The 17159-nt window shown below is 47.3% G+C and overlaps 1 protein-coding gene and 1 long non-coding RNA gene across 4 annotated transcripts in view; one reads left to right on the plus strand and one right to left on the minus strand.

The window, feature by feature from the left end:
- Window positions 1-17159, plus strand: part of svep1 (sushi, von Willebrand factor type A, EGF and pentraxin domain containing 1) — a 417550-nt gene that overhangs the window by 374543 nt on the left and 25848 nt on the right. For all 3 annotated transcript variants that reach the window (XM_072517335.1, XM_072517337.1, XM_072517336.1), the window contains 3 exons: window positions 2127-2303; window positions 8316-8486; window positions 15908-16003. In XM_072517335.1, coding sequence (XP_072373436.1) covers window positions 2127-2303; window positions 8316-8486; window positions 15908-16003 — 444 coding nt within the window. The remainder of the gene's footprint in view (window positions 1-2126; window positions 2304-8315; window positions 8487-15907; window positions 16004-17159) is intronic.
- Window positions 1-17159, minus strand: part of LOC140429851 (uncharacterized) — a 78103-nt gene that overhangs the window by 33888 nt on the left and 27056 nt on the right. The gene's annotated exons all lie outside the window — the stretch shown is intronic.

Raw genomic sequence — 17159 nt, forward strand, 5'->3', positions numbered from 1 at the left:
CATGGGAAGCTACTACCTTGCAGAGAATCCTGGAGCACAGAAAGAAGCCATTCAGCCCATCATGTCAGTGCCAACTCTTTACTATCCAATTAGTCCCTCTCTCCGTCTCGTTCCTCGATATGCCAATATTGATTTTGTGCTGCAATATAATACATGCTTTAAGTTGGGAATTAAGCACAGATATCCCCATTTGGAGAACGATTAGGGAATCATTGCAAGAGTATATAAATCTGTTCCCTCTGGGAGGAACTGAATGAGTCTGCAATTTCACTTTGGAGTCTTGGAAATAAACCTGTTTTAAGGTAAAGTTGCCACAGTTCCAGATGACCAGAGGCTATTTTCACCTTTGAGGGGGAGAGCTGACTGGTGGTGATTTCATAGATTATCATAGAATTTACAGTGCAGAAGGAGGCCATTCGGCCCATCGAGTCTGCACCGGCCCTTGGAAAGAGCACCCTACCCAAGGTCAACACCGCCACCCTATCCCCGTAACCCAGTAACCCCACACAACACGAAGGGCAATTTTGGACACTAAGGGCAATTTATCATGGCCAATCAACCTAACCTGCACATCTTTGGACTGTGGGAGGAAACCGGAGCACCCGGAGGAACCCCACGCACACACGGGGAGGATGTGCAGACTCCGCACAGACAGTGACCCAAGCCGGAATCGAACCTGGGACCCTGGAGCTGTGAAGCAGTTGTGCTATCCACAATGCTACCGTGCTGCCCATTAACCTGAGGATCGCCACACCTCAGGCGAGGGCGAGGTTGAGAAGGCGGGGCCTTCATAGATAACTTCAGCTGGTACGGGAATTGAACCCGCGCTGCTAGTCTCGCACCGCATCACGAACCAGCTGTCTAGCCAAGTGAGCTATAGGATAGTGTCAGACTCACACTTCCCCAAAGTACAATTTATGGAACTAGCACATCACCCTGCAATTATTTTTACCTTTTCAAATATATTCCCTTCTCAGAGCTACAGGTGCATTTGCTTCCGGCATCTTTTTAGGCAGCAAATCCCAGACCGGTGAAAATTGTTGGATGGAGTGTAAAATCAGAATTCTGCCCGACCCAATAGGATTCTCGTCCAGCAAATTGGGTTCAGATTGTCCTTTTTTTTGAGTCCATGACCTTTTGACAGAACTGTAAAATGAGTAGCTGCTTCGAACCTATTAACCTCCCCCGCCGCCTGCAATCCTCCAGTTCTGACAAAATGTCATCAAACTGAAATGTTACCTCTGTATCTCTTTCTGCAGACAACTCGAGGCCAGCTGGCACTTTCCTGCTGTTATGTCAGGTTTTTGCGGTATTTTTGCCTCAGGGAAAGGAGCGAGTTCAGTTACTGTACACAATGAGCTCAGCCAAGAAAAATGGCACAACATTCTTGGTATCAGAAAATGAATACTTTTTTATTCCGGGTGTCGATTGTGGCCTGATGTCCACGAATGACTCACAGTGAAACTTCATTGTAGAAGAAGTGAAGATCCATTTACTGTGCTTTGCTACACAATATATTGCTTGTTGTTAAATGTCCATCAACCAGCAAATCAATATTAATCTCATTTGATTCCATTTGTGTCTTGCAACTCTATCCCTGGAGTTGTTCCAGCGCATTGTGAAGTAGTTGATTTTGAATAGTAGACACTATATATGGGGAACCATTTCTCCTTCAATCGCCATTACGAAATTACTCAGAAGACACAACGCAAAAACAGGCCATTCAGCCCAACTGGACCCTGCTGGTCTTTATGCTCCACATGTACCTCCTCCCATCTTAATTCCATCTCATCCTCCCAGCGATTCATTCTATTCTTTTCTCCTTCCTGTTAATCCAGCTTCCCCTTAAATGCCTCCACATTATTCATCTCAGCCACTCTCTGCGGCGGCGAGTTCCACATTCTAACCATTCTCTGGGTAAAGAGGTTTCTCCTGAGTTCTGTCTTAGATCTATGAGTAGCTATCCTATATCGATGGCCTCTAATTTTGGGCGTTATATAAATTGGACAGGTTCTACACGAATTCAACTGGAAATTCAACACACTTGACTGGAAATCTTTGCTGATTACAATAATTGAATCATTACTAACAGTTTGAAATGACTTCAATGCATTCTGTTTAAACAGCGAAACATTGTGCTGCTCCCCCCAACGTGCCAGAGGGTGCTGTCCTTACAGACACTGTTTTCTCTGTAAATCAGAAGGTGACCATTCAATGCCAGAAGGGTTATCAACGACATGGAAACTCGGTCATTACTTGTCAAACCAACCAGACATGGAGTCCAATCACTGCCTATTGTGAGAGTAAGTATAGACATGTGTGACGTGATGATATTTCTCGGATGTAGTGTGAGGAACTGATCATTAGAGATGTGTTTCAGCACAGTTGAATATGTTAGATGTTAGAGGGATAGGTATAAATCGTAGAATCGTACAACGCAGAAAGAGGCCATTTGGCACATCATGCCTGTGTCAGCTCTTTGAAAGAGCTGTCCAATTAGTCCCAATGTCCTCCCCTCACTCTTTGCCCATAACCCAGCAGATTTTTCTCCTTCAAATATTCATTCAATTCCCGTCGAAAGTTGCAATTGAATCTGTTTCCATCTCCAGTGCATTCCAGGTTTTTGTGAAACGTCTTTCCTCATTTTGCCTCCTCGGGCTCTACAACCCTCTGAGAGACCTGGTCTCCTCTAATTCTCGCCGCTTCCTCATTCTCAATTTTAAAAAGTCCACCACTGGCGGCTATGCCTTCAGCTCCTGGCCCCAAGCTCTGGAATTCCCTCCCTAACTCTAACCCCCTTTAATCACTCTTCAAAACCTACCTTCATGATCTAGCCTCTGGCCACCTGTCCTAAAACATCCTTACGTGGTCAGTTGATTTTCTTTGCTTGGGATGTGACCATCATTGGCTGGGGCAACATTTATTGCCGATCTCTAATTGCCCTCGAGACGGTGGTGGTGAGCTGAGGTCTGGAACCGCTGCAGTCTGTGCAGTGTAGGTACACCCACAGTGCTGTTAGGGAGGGAGTTCCAGGATTATGACGCATTATTACGTTCTTTATTGGCTTTAAAGGTGAACTCTGTTTCTGCTGCCGAACCTGTGGAGAATTTCCACCATTTTCTGTTTTTATTATTGTTGACTATTCTGGCATTTTGCTTGATAACCTTTGGGCATCAAGGAGACTTTATGAATGTCCCCTCCAGGGATTAAATGACTGAGATAGAATCCATGTCATGGCTAGATTGTGGATAATCTGTAAGACAATTGGGTTTAATGGCCACATACCATTCCATTCCTTTTTTAATTCACTGATCAAACAAAATCTGTTACCAAGCATCATCACGATCCTGTGGACAGAAATAGTTCTCAAGGACTATTTGGTAATAATTTGCCTTCCACCATTTAATATTGATTCTATTTTAGGAACTGATGACATGATTCCAGCATCTGGAATCAGTGAATGGTTACAGCGGAGAAGATGTCCATTTGGCCGCTTGTTTCTATGCCAGCTGTCTAAAAGAACAATTTAACTAGTCACCCCCAGTGCCACCCCCCAAACCTTGCCCCATAACCCTTCTGATTTTGCTCTTCAGGTGCTTAACCAATCCCCTTTGGAATCCATGGGCTGAATTTTATGGACCACTGCAAGTTGAAAATAGGCAAGTGGACCTGTACGTGAGGGCCATCCATGGCATTCCCCCCATCACATTCCCCCCATCACAATTTTACGAGCGGCAGAAAAGGTGTTGTTTGGGCCACTTGACCATGGTCCAGTTGAGACCCTCAGGTGCGCAATGAATGCCCAATTCAGCAGCCCATCCAGCTCTGATTTAACAGGCGGCAGTAGAAGCGATGACCAATGTTTAGCGTGGCAGGTTTAACCCTGTAGGTTGCTGGTCAGCAGAAGGGTGGGTAGTGTGCCTCCTTCCCACCCCCCTGTGCCAATCGGAGAGAACTACCCTTCCCCCACAGTTTTGCCTTGCCACATACACGCACACCCTCCCTCACCCAGTCCAACATGTGCTCCAACACCCTCGTCCCTCATTCTGCGTCAGCTCCCGCCAAACTGACCCCAGTGAGACTTGGACTTATTTGGGTTTGGCGTGGCCACATTTCCTTTCCCTCTCAGACCTCCTACAATACCAACAGTGTCCACCCATCCTGCTGTGGTGCAGAGCTGCTGGTATCCGATTGGCATGGAGCACTATGAAGCGGGACTTCCTCCTGGCGACGGATGACCTGACACTAATTTAAGGTCCATCGCCTGTAAAATTAAAACAAAACAAGCCGGCCAAGTGAGGCAGGTTCATCCTCAAAATCTATGCTGGAGTAACCTACCCTCAGTGTATAATCCATCTCTATGTTTGAATCTGCCTCGACTCTCAAGCAGTGCATCCCAGATCCTAACCACTAGCTGCAGGAAAAGGTTTTCCGCACATCGCTGTTGGTTCCTTCACCAATCATCTTAAATAGGTGGCATCTGGTTTTTTACCATTCCACCAATGAAAACAATTTCTCCCCGTCTACTCCATCCAGACCCCCAAATGCTCCAAGGACCACCGCGGGCCGAATACAAGCAAGTAGACCCCGGACGTTAGGGTGCCATGCCATTGATGCCACACCAAATCTCCTCTCGACCTTCTCACCAAGGACAACAATCCCAGCTTCTCCAGTCTATCTACATAACTGAAGCTCCCCACCTCTGGAACCATCTTTTCCACATTCCACATTGTAAACTCCTTGCTTTTGTACTTTGCCTCTATTTCTGAAGCCCATGTCCGATCGACCACAGCTGCCACCTTCAACAATTTGTGCACACATACTTACCCGAACTTCGTCCTTGCCCGCGCCTGACCCTCCCCCCTCTCTGTGATCTCAGTTCATTTCTATGTGCACTGATCTTATGATGAACAACTTCAGCTGCTAATGTTAAAATTGGCAAGCTAGCAAAGACCCATCATCATTTCCCATAACTATTAACCAGTTTCCCACACCCTATTAAAATGATAATGATATTCTGTAAACTGTTGGGGGACTTAACAGAATCTCAAAACAGATTACAGATAGAGAGGAGTTCTTCGATAAATGTTTTCTTCAGCAGTCTATTTGATATTTCCAAGACCCAGTAAGAGCAGGTGATTTAATAATGTGATATTGCCACTTGGTTCTTATCACACCAACTCGCTCTGAGCAGCATAAGAAATAGGAGCAGGAGGAGGCCATTCGGCCCTTCGAGCCCGCTCCTGCCATTCACTGAGATCATGACTGATCTGATTGCGGTTTGAACTCCACGTTCTTGCATGCCCCCCTAACACTCGATTCCCTTGTCAACCAAAACTCTGCCTAACTCCACTTTGAATATATTCAATGATCCAATTTCCACTGCTCTCTGGGAAGGCAATTACAAACATTAACAACACTCCTTAGAAGAAATTCCTCCTAATTTCCATCGCAAATTGGAGAACTTTATTTTATACATAGTTCCCTCGTTCTAGATCCCCTCATGAGGGCAAACATCCTCTCAACATCTACCCTATTGAGCCCCCTCAGAATCTTTTAAGTTGCAATAAAATCATATTCTTCTGAACACCAATGAGTGTAAATTAATCTTTCTTCAATCCAGAAACCAGCCTTGTGAATCTTCTCTGGACTGCCTCAAGTACAAGTACTTGTTTATTCCTTCATGGGATTTGGGTGCGGCATTTATTGCCCAACCTGTATGAGAGGGGTTCTGATCAAGGTGTATAAAATACTAAAAGGGGTTAATAAAGTAAATATAGGCCAAATGTCCTCCCTTGTGGGGCAATCTCGAACGAGAGGTCATGGATACAGGTTGAGAGGTGGTAGATTTAGGTTTGAGATGGGGAAGTACTTCTCGCAGAGGGTGGTGAATTTGTGGAACTCGCTGCCCCATAGTGTGGTGGCATCGGAGTCATTAAATGGTTTAAGAAGGAGATAGATATATTTCTGATTTTTTTTTTTAATGGGTTAAAGAGATATGGGGAACAGATGGAGAGGTGGATTTGAGACCAGGACGAGATCAGCCATGATTTGATTGAATGGCGGGGCAGCTCGAAGGGCTGACTTGCCGACTTCTGCTCCTAATTCCGATGTTCCTATGCCCTCGAAGGTAGTATTGAGCCACATCCTTAAACTGCCGCAGTCCATGTATTGTACAAACACCCACAGTGCTGTTAGCAAGGTAATCCCAGGATTTTCACTCATGACAATGCAGGAACACCAATAAAGCTCCAAGGCAGGACAGTGTGTGGCTTGGAGGGAAACTTGAAGGTGTTGGATATTCCCATGCACCTGGTTAGGAAATCGGTTGAGTGGCAAGCGACAGAGAGTGAGATAAAGGTAAGTATTCTAATCATAGAATTTACAGTGCAGAAGGAGGCAATTCAGCCCATCGAGTCTGCACCGGCCCTTGGAAAGAGCACCCTACTCAAGCCCAGGCCTCCACCCTATACCTGTAACCCAGAAACCCTACTTAACCTTTTTGGAAACTAAGGGCAATTTAGCGTGGCCAATCCACCTAACCCGCACTTCTTTGGACTGTGGGAGGAAACCAGGGCACCCAGAGGAAACCCACGCAGACACGGTGAGAACGTGCAGACTCTGCACAGTGTCCCAAGGAATCGAACCTGGGACCCTGGAGCTGTGAAGCAAATTGCTAAACACTGTGCTACCGTTCTGCCCGATTGGCAGGATGTGACTAGTGGTGTACCACAGGAATCTGTGTTGGGGCTTCAATTATTCGCAGTCTTAACATTGGATTATAGCATCGAAAGTCGCAGCCAAATTTGCTGATATAAAATTGCAATGAGATATTGGCAGACTAGGTGAATGGGCAAAATTGTGGCAGATGGAATTCAATATGAGCAAGTGTGAGGTTATCCATTTTGGACCAAAAAAGGATAGAGCAGGGTACTTTCTAAATGGAAAGAGGTTCGGTACAGTGGATGTCCAATGGGGGATGTCCAGTTGGGAAACACATCAGCCAATTTGTGCACAGCAAGTTCCCACTGAACAGCAATGAGCTAAATGACCAGATCATTTTTTAGTGACATTATTTGAGATGCAGGGTTTTCCCACTGGAGTGATCAACATCACTAACATTGAAACAATATATATATACGGCTGACCCAAACATTAGTGTTTAATTATAGGAACCCTACTATATTGAACATTTCAGTTACAAACCAGAAAAGGGAATTACATCCCCGCAGACGAAAATAATCTGTTGTCCATCGTGAATTGTGGAAGGGACCTTAGATTCTGTGGTGGGCAGTCTGACATCTAGAATTGGAATGGTGTTTCCGTTACAGAATGGTTGGCTTGGAGAAGGTTGTGGGCAGGGCAAGAAGTGTCAGAAACCAGTACAACTCTCCGTTATGGCCCCAATCTGAAAGCTTTTGCAAAAAGTATTGGAAAGCAGTAATTTATAATAATGTAACTGGGTTTGCTGTGTAGTAGTGTAATAGGCCACACAGGTTGGACAGAGTTTGCAATCATTCTTTCTGTCAATGAGCACCAAAACCAAATGTATGAAAGATGTTCCAAAAACCTGAAGAGTACCACGCTTTTGTTTCATACAACACTTGTGATGCTCTTTATGTTTTGGTGACCATTCTTGGTGAAGTTACAGCATCAGTTGCTTCCCTTATGGCGTACAAATATTTTGCAAAGAGCAAATAGATACCCTAACAACCAATTTAAGATTATCGGTCAAGCTCACTTACACTTTTTAAAAGCATTTAGAGTACCCAATTACTTTTTTCCAATTAAGGGGCAATTTAGCGTGGCCAATCCACCTACCCTGTCCATCTTTGGGTTGTGGGTGAGACCCACGCAGACACGGGGAGAATGTGTAAACTCCATATGGACAGTGACCCGGGCTGGGATCGAACCTGGGTTCTCGGCACCGTGTGGCAGGAGTGCTAACCACTGTGACACCATGCCACCTAGGCTCATTTACATTTGCCAGAAATGACATAAATTCATACAGATTCTCTGTAAACAAAAGAAATATGTTCAAACTTTGCATTTTTTTAAAAACTATCGGAAGCTTACGAAGCCATAGTTTCCAGTTAATTTCTCCATGTGAGGCCTAGGCCAATCAGTGTCTACTTGCTAACCAATCGCAGCACCCTTTTCTCCTGGAGTATAAATCATTGTGATTGTTTGAAATTTGTCATTCTTGTGTTTGTCCTGATGGGTACAAGATGAAAAGCTTGAGCAACAAGTTGCTTTTTTTGAAGCAATATTTTGTAAATTATAATTTCTCCTCTTTCTTTTTTTCTTTGACAAAGAAATATTGTGCGGAGCACCAGTGCAAGTGAAAAACGCATTTGTCAGAGGAGTATATCACCGTGCGGGAGACATAGCGACGTACTCCTGCTACAGCGGATACATGCTGCAAGGGTCACATGCAAGTAGCTGCCTAGAGAATGGAACTTGGAGCACGCCCCCCATTTGCAGAGGTACAGAAAGATCCCAAATTTGATCTGACTGCAGAGTGCGAGTTAGTTGCCATTAATCACTGCACAGTTCTATTCAATTCCTTTCTCTTTCCTACTTTTCTACCCCTGGTCTCCTAAAGGCACTCCCCCTCATCTGGAATAACACTTCCGTGAATGCCACAGTAGCTTACCAGTCCCAATGTCCTTGCTAAATGTCTTCCAGTGTCTACAGGCTCTTCCAGCTCAATGACTTCGCAACTGATCCAATCTTGCCCATGGTTCACCTTAATTCATGTTTTAAATATCGTAAATCACAGTGTATAAGTCAACTCAGCTTATAAGGTGACCTCATTTTTTGAGCGCCAAGTCATCTGGTCAGCATGTATAGATGACACCCTGCCTCGCCCCCGCTCTCCCCCCCCCTCCCCCCCCAACCTTTCAGCTGTGTCATGTTTTACACGCATCAATAGTCAGCCTCAGTTTTTCACTCCACCAATGCATGTTTTATTTATTAGTACCTTATATCTGGATGCAGGGAGATCAAGCAGCTGGTGTGGACTGTGGTGTAAAGATGAGTGGGTGTGAAGACACGGCCACTGTTTGGGCAGAATTTTGAGCCCGCGTCCGCTGCAAGTATACATGGCGACGGGAGGGCAAATCCCACGGGATTCAGGAAACGAGATTCTCACCAGCAAGATCTCGTTCTTCCATTTTACCCACCCGTCACCGGTGAAGTTTCTCCCCACCACAGGATTCCTCCCTCATTGAATATTCCAACCTCGCCAGCGTGGCATACAAGAACGAGATTCAGTCAAGCGGGTCTTACCAGGGGCGTCAATGTAAGTATAGTCCCCAGGGGAGGGGCGAGGAACATGCCCAAGCAGTGCCCTGTCACTGACCCTTGGCATTTCCCCCAGCAAAGGTTGGCACCACCTGTGCCAGGGGGCTACGCCGAGGCAGGCCATCTGTGGAGCCCCATTTGGTGGGGTTCCCCTTATGTGTAGTGGGGGGCATGGGGAAGAGCCGATGCCTGTGAAGTTGAGGAGGGTGAGGGAACCTGCCTATGAATAGGGGGGGACTTCGCTGTGAAGGTATAGAGTGCCTGTGGTACTGCTGCGGTAGTGGGGGGAGGCAAGAGAGCCCCCGATGCTTATGTAGTTGGGGGGTGGGGGAAGAGCCCCGATACCTCTGTGGTGGGGGATGGTCACCCTAATGTTTGTCGGGGAGTCCTCCGTGTCCATGGGTGGAGGGGGGCGGGAGAGTTTAGTGTCAGTGCTAATCAGGGCATCCTTTAAGGATGGCTCCCCGATCTCGGTGGAGCCGGCCTTGCCAGCTCTATCAGGCCCTGCCCTGCCAGAGTGATGGCATAAGCCACGCCCCCAGATTTTCTCTGCACTAGGTGCCAGAAAATCTGGTCTGAAACCTTGCCTGTGTATCTGGAGGGATGCATGCTGGTTTTTAGTCAGCCTGACAAATTGTTGTAAAATTCTACCCTTTGTGTCAGATGCCAATGGCACTTTAAAATAACCATCATTGCATTGTCAGCACCATCTCCCACGCTGGTAGTTCACCACACTTTAGGCGGGACATTTCAAGGTAAATAAAATGAATGAAAGTCGCTTATTGTCACAAGTAGGCTTCAAATGAAGTTACTGTGAAAAGCCCCTAGTTGCCACATTCCGGCACCTGTTTGGTGGTATGGGAATTGAACCATGCTGCTGGCCTGCCTTGGTCTGCTTTAAAAGCCAGCTCTTTAGCCCTGTGCTAAACTAGCCCCAATGTCCACTTGTATGCCAACATCTGCGGTTAATCAATAATTATTTTGTTGTAATGACGCAGGTTTGGTTGTTCCTCTTGGAGAGTGCAGCATTCATTCATTACTGCACAGGGTGTGTCAGCTGAATTATATACTCAAGTCTCCACTTTTAAAACATTCATTAAGTGCTATTTCTTCAACTAAGCTTTTGGTTACCTATTCAAGTACCTCTTTGCGTAGCATGGTGACAAATTGTGTCTGATATTCCCTCTTGTGAAGCACCTTGTGATGCTTTACCATGTAGAAATGCAAAGGTATTGTTGCTCGGCAAGCTTTGTTACTTAGGTACTGCAATGGAAATTTAAACTTGTGATTACCAGAGACTGCTAAGTAAGGGGAAAGTATAAAACAACAGTCACGTCGCGGCAGTTAAGGATCTACCTCATCAAATACCCTTTGCTTTAGATTGCAGGCTGAGGAAGCTAAAAGTGAAAAAAAACCTCAATTGTAACAAGGAAGTTGCTTCCCGATTTTGTTAACCTCAGAAGCAGTGAGAGTGTGTTCATCCAACACCATTACAGAATCAAGGGTTTTCTGTTTCTCTCGCTCTGTTGAAACCGTAGGCAGAAGAATTTTTGTTAGGCCTGAATCCTTTGCACCTCGTCCAAGTCAGGTGGAATGATCAAAGACAGGGATTAGTAAAACAATCTAGACAACTTGCGTTTCGTCAGTGCCTTTCACGACCTCAGATCACCAATAAGTCAATTAGGTACTTTTAAAGTAAAACCAAAATACTGTGGATGCTGGAAATCTGAAATAAGAACAGAAAATGCTGGCTAAAAACAGCCCATTTGGTAGCATCTGTGGAGAGAAACAGAGTTAACGGAATTTTCCCCCAAAATGACTTGAGCGAAATTGGCTACAATTCATGTTGTCCACTCCAGTGTGAATCTGATCGCGATCTTCCCACACTTAGTGCACCAATTAAACCCCCACCTGAACGATTTGGCCTCTTATGTCCATGCCAGCCAATTAAAGAGTTATCCCATCCTCCCGCTCCTGGGGCGAAATTCTCCGGTATCGGCGCGACGACTGGCGCCCAAAACGGCGCAAATCAGTCAGGCATCGCGCCGCCCCAAAGGTTCGGAATGCTCCGCATCTTGGGGGGCCGAGCCCCAACCTTAAGGGGCTAGACCCGCGCCGGACTAATTTCCGCCCCGCCAGCTGGCGGAAAAGGCCTTTGGTGCCCCGCCAGCTGGCGCGGAAATGACATCTCCGGGCGGCGCATGCGCGGGAGCGTTAGCGGCCGCTGACGACATTCCCGCGCATGCGCAGTGGAGGGAGTCTCTTCCGCCTCCGCCATGGTGGAGACCGTGGCGAAGGCAGAAGGAAAAGAGTGCCCCACGGCACAGGCCCGCCCGCGGATTGGTGGGCCCCGATCGCAGGCCAGGCCACCGTGGGGGCACCCCCCGGGGCCAGATCGTCCCGCGCCCTCCCAGGACCCCGGAGCCCGCCCGCGCCGCCTTGTCCCGCCGGTAAGGTAGGTGGTTTAATCTACGCCGGCGGGACAGGCATTTTAGCAGCGGGACTTCGGCCCATCCGGGCCGGAGAATTGCGGGGGGGGGCCCGCCAACCGGAGCGGCGCGATTCCCGCCCCCGCCGAATCTCCAGTGCCGGAGAATTCGGCAACCGGCGGGGGCGGGATTCACGCCAGCCCCCAGCGATTCTCCGATCCGGCGGGGGGTCGGAGAATCTCGCCCCTAGTCTGTAGCATTGCAGGTTATGGAATTTCCAAATTTGTTTTTAAACAGGATTTCTGCCCCTCTCACCTTTTCAGACAGAGTTGCAGACCCCCACCACCCTCAGAGTGAAAACTTACTCCTCAACTCCCCTCCAATCCTTCCACCATTTTAAATCTAGGACCCCTGGTTATTGACCTCTGTGCAGATGGAAATAGCTCCTTCCTATCCACGCTACGTGGCCCCCTCATAATTTTATTCAGCACAATTAAATCTCCCCTCAACCCAGTTCAAACAAACCAACCCCAGCCTATTCAATCGTTCCCCATAGCTAAAGATTTCTGTTCCTCAGAAATCACCTCCGTGCCCTCTCTGGTGTGATCAAATCCTTCTTGAAATGTGGCGACCAGAACTGTTTACATAACTAAACTGTGGGTCCAGCCAATATTTTCCACAGTTCGAGCAGAACACTGCTTTTATATTCTGTGCCCTGTCTAACAAAGGGAAGTATCCCATGTGCTTTCTTAACCACTTTATCTGGCTGCCCTGTTAGCTTCAGGTATATGTGGACATGTTTTTCCCCGTTCCTCTGTTCCTCTACACTTCTACAACTCTGTCATTTATTGTCTACTTCCTTATCTTGTTTCTCCTCCCCAATGCATTACCCTCACACTCCTCCTACTGAATTCCATTGGTTACTTTTCTACCCATCTGATCAGTCCATTAATACAGGCATTGTCAAACTCGGGGGCGCGACCCACGGGTGGGTCGTGGGCGGGTGTCAGGGAAGTCGCGGAGCCGTCCGTCGCGGCGCTCCCGACCGCGCAAGTCCGTGCACAACAGCCGCAGCAGCCGGCTTTCAAAGTGGCAAGGAACAGATAAAAACAAATGCAGCCGCAATGCGCATGCGTGCCCGATCATCGGTGTGCATGCGCATAGTTTTGCACATGCGCACCAATGATCGGGCACGCGTGTGCAGTGCGGCCACATTAGTTTTTATGTGGTCGCAGCCTTTTTTTTTCAAGTTCAGGGGGGACAAAGGGACCTTTGGGGCCAAAGGGACCCAAAACCACTTCCTCCATTTTTGTCAGCAACAAACAAGGTAAGAGAAAACGGTGGGCCGCGCAGGTCGGCGGGCGTGGGTTGCGAAGGTCGGCAGGCGTGGGCCGCGAAGGTCGGCGGGCGTGGGTCGCGAAGGTCGGCCGGGTTGGGTCCCAAAGATTGACCGGTTGGTAAAAATGGGTCCCCGGAAAAAAAGTTTGAAAAACACGGCATCAGTATTTTCCTGCAGTCTACGGCTTTCTGCTTCACTATCAACAATACGGCCAATTTTTGTATCATCTGCAAACACCTTAATCATACTACATAAAATTAAATCTACCGGGAAGATTTCGCTCTTTCTCAGGTTGAGTCTGTAACCTGAGAAGGTGCCAAACTCCAAAAGGAGTCCAGTTATCTTTACCATGCTGGCTAGGGGGTCAACACGTAGAGAAGCAGGCCACTCGCCTAAAGCGAGACTCTATGCTCTCTGCCTCTCTCCGAATGCCCGTCCACCTATCCGCTGATCTAAAGGTGATAGCCAGCGGTTCACACCGACGAGGATAGACGCCACATGTGGGACGTGGAGGGAGAATAGAGGGACAGTGACAGTAGAGGACATGTATGTGGACGACAGGCTGGTGACCCTGGGGGAACCCACAGTGAAGCTCCAACGCCCAAAAGATAACGAGTTGGGTACCTCCAGCTGCGCGACTTTCTCCAGAGACCCAGACACTCATTTCTGGACACAAGGGTAAGGCTGGACTGGTTAGGGGATGACGAGTGTGGCGGCATCTACAGACGACTGAGAGAAAAAGTCAGGACCGCACTGGATGAGACCAGATGGATTTGGATTTGGATTTGTTTATTGTCACGTGTACCGAGGTACAGTGAAAAGTATTTTTCTGCGAGCAGCTCAACAGATCATTAAGTACATGGGAAGAAAAGGGAAGAAAAGAAAATACATAAAAGGGCAACACAAGGTACACAATGTAACTACATAAGCACTGGCACCGGATGAAGCATACAGGGTGTAGTGTTAATGAGGTCAGTCCATAAGAGGGTCGTTTAGGAGTCTGGTGACAGTGGGGAAGAAACTGTCTTTGAGTCTGTTCGTGCATGTTCTCAGACTTCTGTATCTCCTGCCCGATTGACGAAGATGGAAATGGGGAGAGGAAATGGCCATGGAGATGGGGGGGTGGACATTGGATTGAGGCGTTGCACAGAATCAACTCCACCTTCTCCTGTGCTGGGATAAGCCTGGTGGATAATTAGGGAAGGGGGTAAGAAGTGGGGGGGGGGGGGGGGGACAGAAAAGTGAGGGGAAGTGAACATTGCCTGGATGGAAGGGAGCTTGCGAATAATGGAGAAGGAGTGGGGACGAGGCCCACCCACAGGAGGGAACATAAACCCATCCCATACGGACTAAACCGAGGAAACGAATTGACCAACCCTCCCTCGAAAACTAAAACTCCCCACCCCCACATCAGCGAAAAGAAGGCAATCGGAAAGCGAGGGGATAGATCCAACAATATCTGTAAATATGTGGGCAAAGCTGGGGTAACTCCTGTCGCCAAGCGGTAGGAGCCCCAGTAATGACCCATCAAAATACTGTAGAAATGAACCCTATTATAAAAATGTAAAATAGTAGTGGGACTGCAGTCATGGACATGGTGACAGCGTGGGGCTCATATTTTGTCCCTTGTATTTTGTTAATTACCATTGCCGTTGTTTTGGTATTGTCCTTTTTTCTGCAATACTCTTTTTAATTGCAAATGCCACTTAAAATATGTTTTAAGTAAAATGAAATCAAGTCCACATCATTGACATGTACCATAAAAAGCAAGGGTCTGAGTACAGAGCCCAGCCGAGCTCCACTGGAAACAGCTGCCCAATCACGAAAAAACACCCAAATTCCTTTGCTTCCTGCCACCAATTTTGAATCCAACTTGCCATTTGCCCTTGGATTCCATTGGCTCTTACTGCTGTGGCCAGTCTGTCACATCTGCCTTATTAATATCTATGTAGGAAGAGACAGTAGTGTAGTGTAGTGGGAGCATCATTAGATCGGTAATCCAGGTGCCAGGCTAATGGGGATATGGGTTCAAGTCCCACTGGAATTGAAGGCTAGTCTCAGGAAACGGCTGTCTTTTTATGGGAGGAAATCTGGCAGTCATACCCGGCCTTGCCTACATGCAACTCCAAACTCCCCAGCAATGTGGCTGACTTTTAATCACCCTCCGAAAGGCAACCCACGCTCAGTTCAAGGGAAATTAGGAATGGGCAAAAAGTGCTGCCCTTGCCAGCAATATCCAAATCCCTTGAAAGAATGAAAACAAAAACCGAGCATATCAAACCGATTCCCCCTCATTGAACTCCCCATTACATCTTCAGAAACTAAGAAATGACCTTCCCTTAACTAATCCATGTTGGCTGTCCATGGTTAATCCATGTCTTTTGAAATGACAATTTATGATATCCCTCATAATTGTTTTCCAATAATTTGCTCACCACTGACGTTAGGCAGACTGGCCTAGATACCCCTCTGGCCTATAATAATACAGCATATCCCTTTTTAAACTGGTACAATATTAGCAGTCCTCCAGAACCAGTCATGTACCAAGAGAGGATTGCAAAATGATGATTGGAGCCTTTTTATTCCTTCCCTTGCTTCTCATAGCAACTTGGGATACATTTCATCTAGTCCTGGTGGCTTCAAGCAGTGATCGACACCTCAAAATGTTTCCTCACTCGCTTTGTTTATTCCATCCCCTCTTTCCGATTGTGACCAAGTTTCAGCATGCTGTAGATTGGTCAAACTGAATTTATAAGGAGTCAGCCCTGCATTTCATTGCATAAAGTACTCGTGCTTCACGCTGACCACTTACTGCTTGTTTCCGTTCTGCCAGCTGTCTGTCGGTTTCCCTGTCAAAATGGCGGTACCTGCGAAAGACCCAACACGTGCGCTTGCCCAGAAGGGTGGATGGGGCATCTCTGTGAAACACGTGAGTATTACTGGATTGAGCTTCTCATCACCTGCAGCAGTACTCGGTACTCCACGTGCCAGCCACTTCGACTACCTCCAGCCCTTGGCGTGATGCTGCTTGAAAATTGAGTGGCATTGCCATCCCTACCAAAACAAGCTGCCTAATTTAATTGGGAGGGGCGGGGCGACACTATTTCCTGGCCACCGGTACGATACAGACACTACCAATTTTGCAGTTCCAACATTATCTGTTCTGGATCATAGCCAAATACATACAGCCAGACTAAAGATAGACAATGCTGGAACAGTTTGTCAATAATTAGATTTAATGATGGTAGCATCGTAGTTATGCTGTTAGACTAGTAATCCAGAGGCCTGTAGTAATCTTTTCCCAAATGCGAATCATTCCGGAGCATATCTTAGCCAATTAACCTCCTTTTTAATGTGTGTTTGTTACTGTAATCATTGAATCCCGACTGTGCAGAAGGAGGCCATTCAGCCCATCAAGTCTGCACCAGCCCTCTGAAAGAGCACCCTACCTTGGCTCACTCCCCCACCCAATCCCCATAACCCCACCCAACACTAAGGGTCAATTTAGCACGGCCAATCCATGGGTGGCACGGTGGTTAGCACTGCTGCCTCACAGCTCCAGGGATCCGGGTTCAAGAGAAGCATTTGCCTCTCAGACAGGAACAGTTGCACCAGAAACCCCATTCCCACCCAGCGCCAAAAATGTTGCCCTTTATGCGTGCAGGACCAAATCCCAAATGATGTTCTGACGACTATTGTTCCCTTTTCAGGGGCACAGCCAGGGTGGTGAAGAGACTAGAGTTGTGCCTGCACCGTCCTCCCATCCTCCTCCCACCTGTATCTCCTCACATTAGAGTGTAAACGGTAAAGAAGTCTTTAAAGACTAAGAACTATGCTAGAGCTGAGATGTGTGCTAACTGCTGCACAGCCCACACGGCAGCCCCTTATATATGGCTCACAGATGGGCGGAGCCAGAGGCGGAGTCCCCAGGGTTCCAAGCCCGGTCTTAAAGGGGACATCACCTTACATGATGACAAGGCAGTAACCGTTCATCACAACCACCTCCTTCTCAAGGGTAATTAGGAATGGACATTAACTGCTGCCCTTCCTATCAACGCCCACATCCCATAAATGAATAAAAAGAA

Source organism: Scyliorhinus torazame, chromosome 9 (genome assembly GCF_047496885.1).
Source record: "Scyliorhinus torazame isolate Kashiwa2021f chromosome 9, sScyTor2.1, whole genome shotgun sequence".
NCBI classification, from domain to species: Eukaryota; Metazoa; Chordata; class Chondrichthyes; order Carcharhiniformes; family Scyliorhinidae; genus Scyliorhinus; species Scyliorhinus torazame.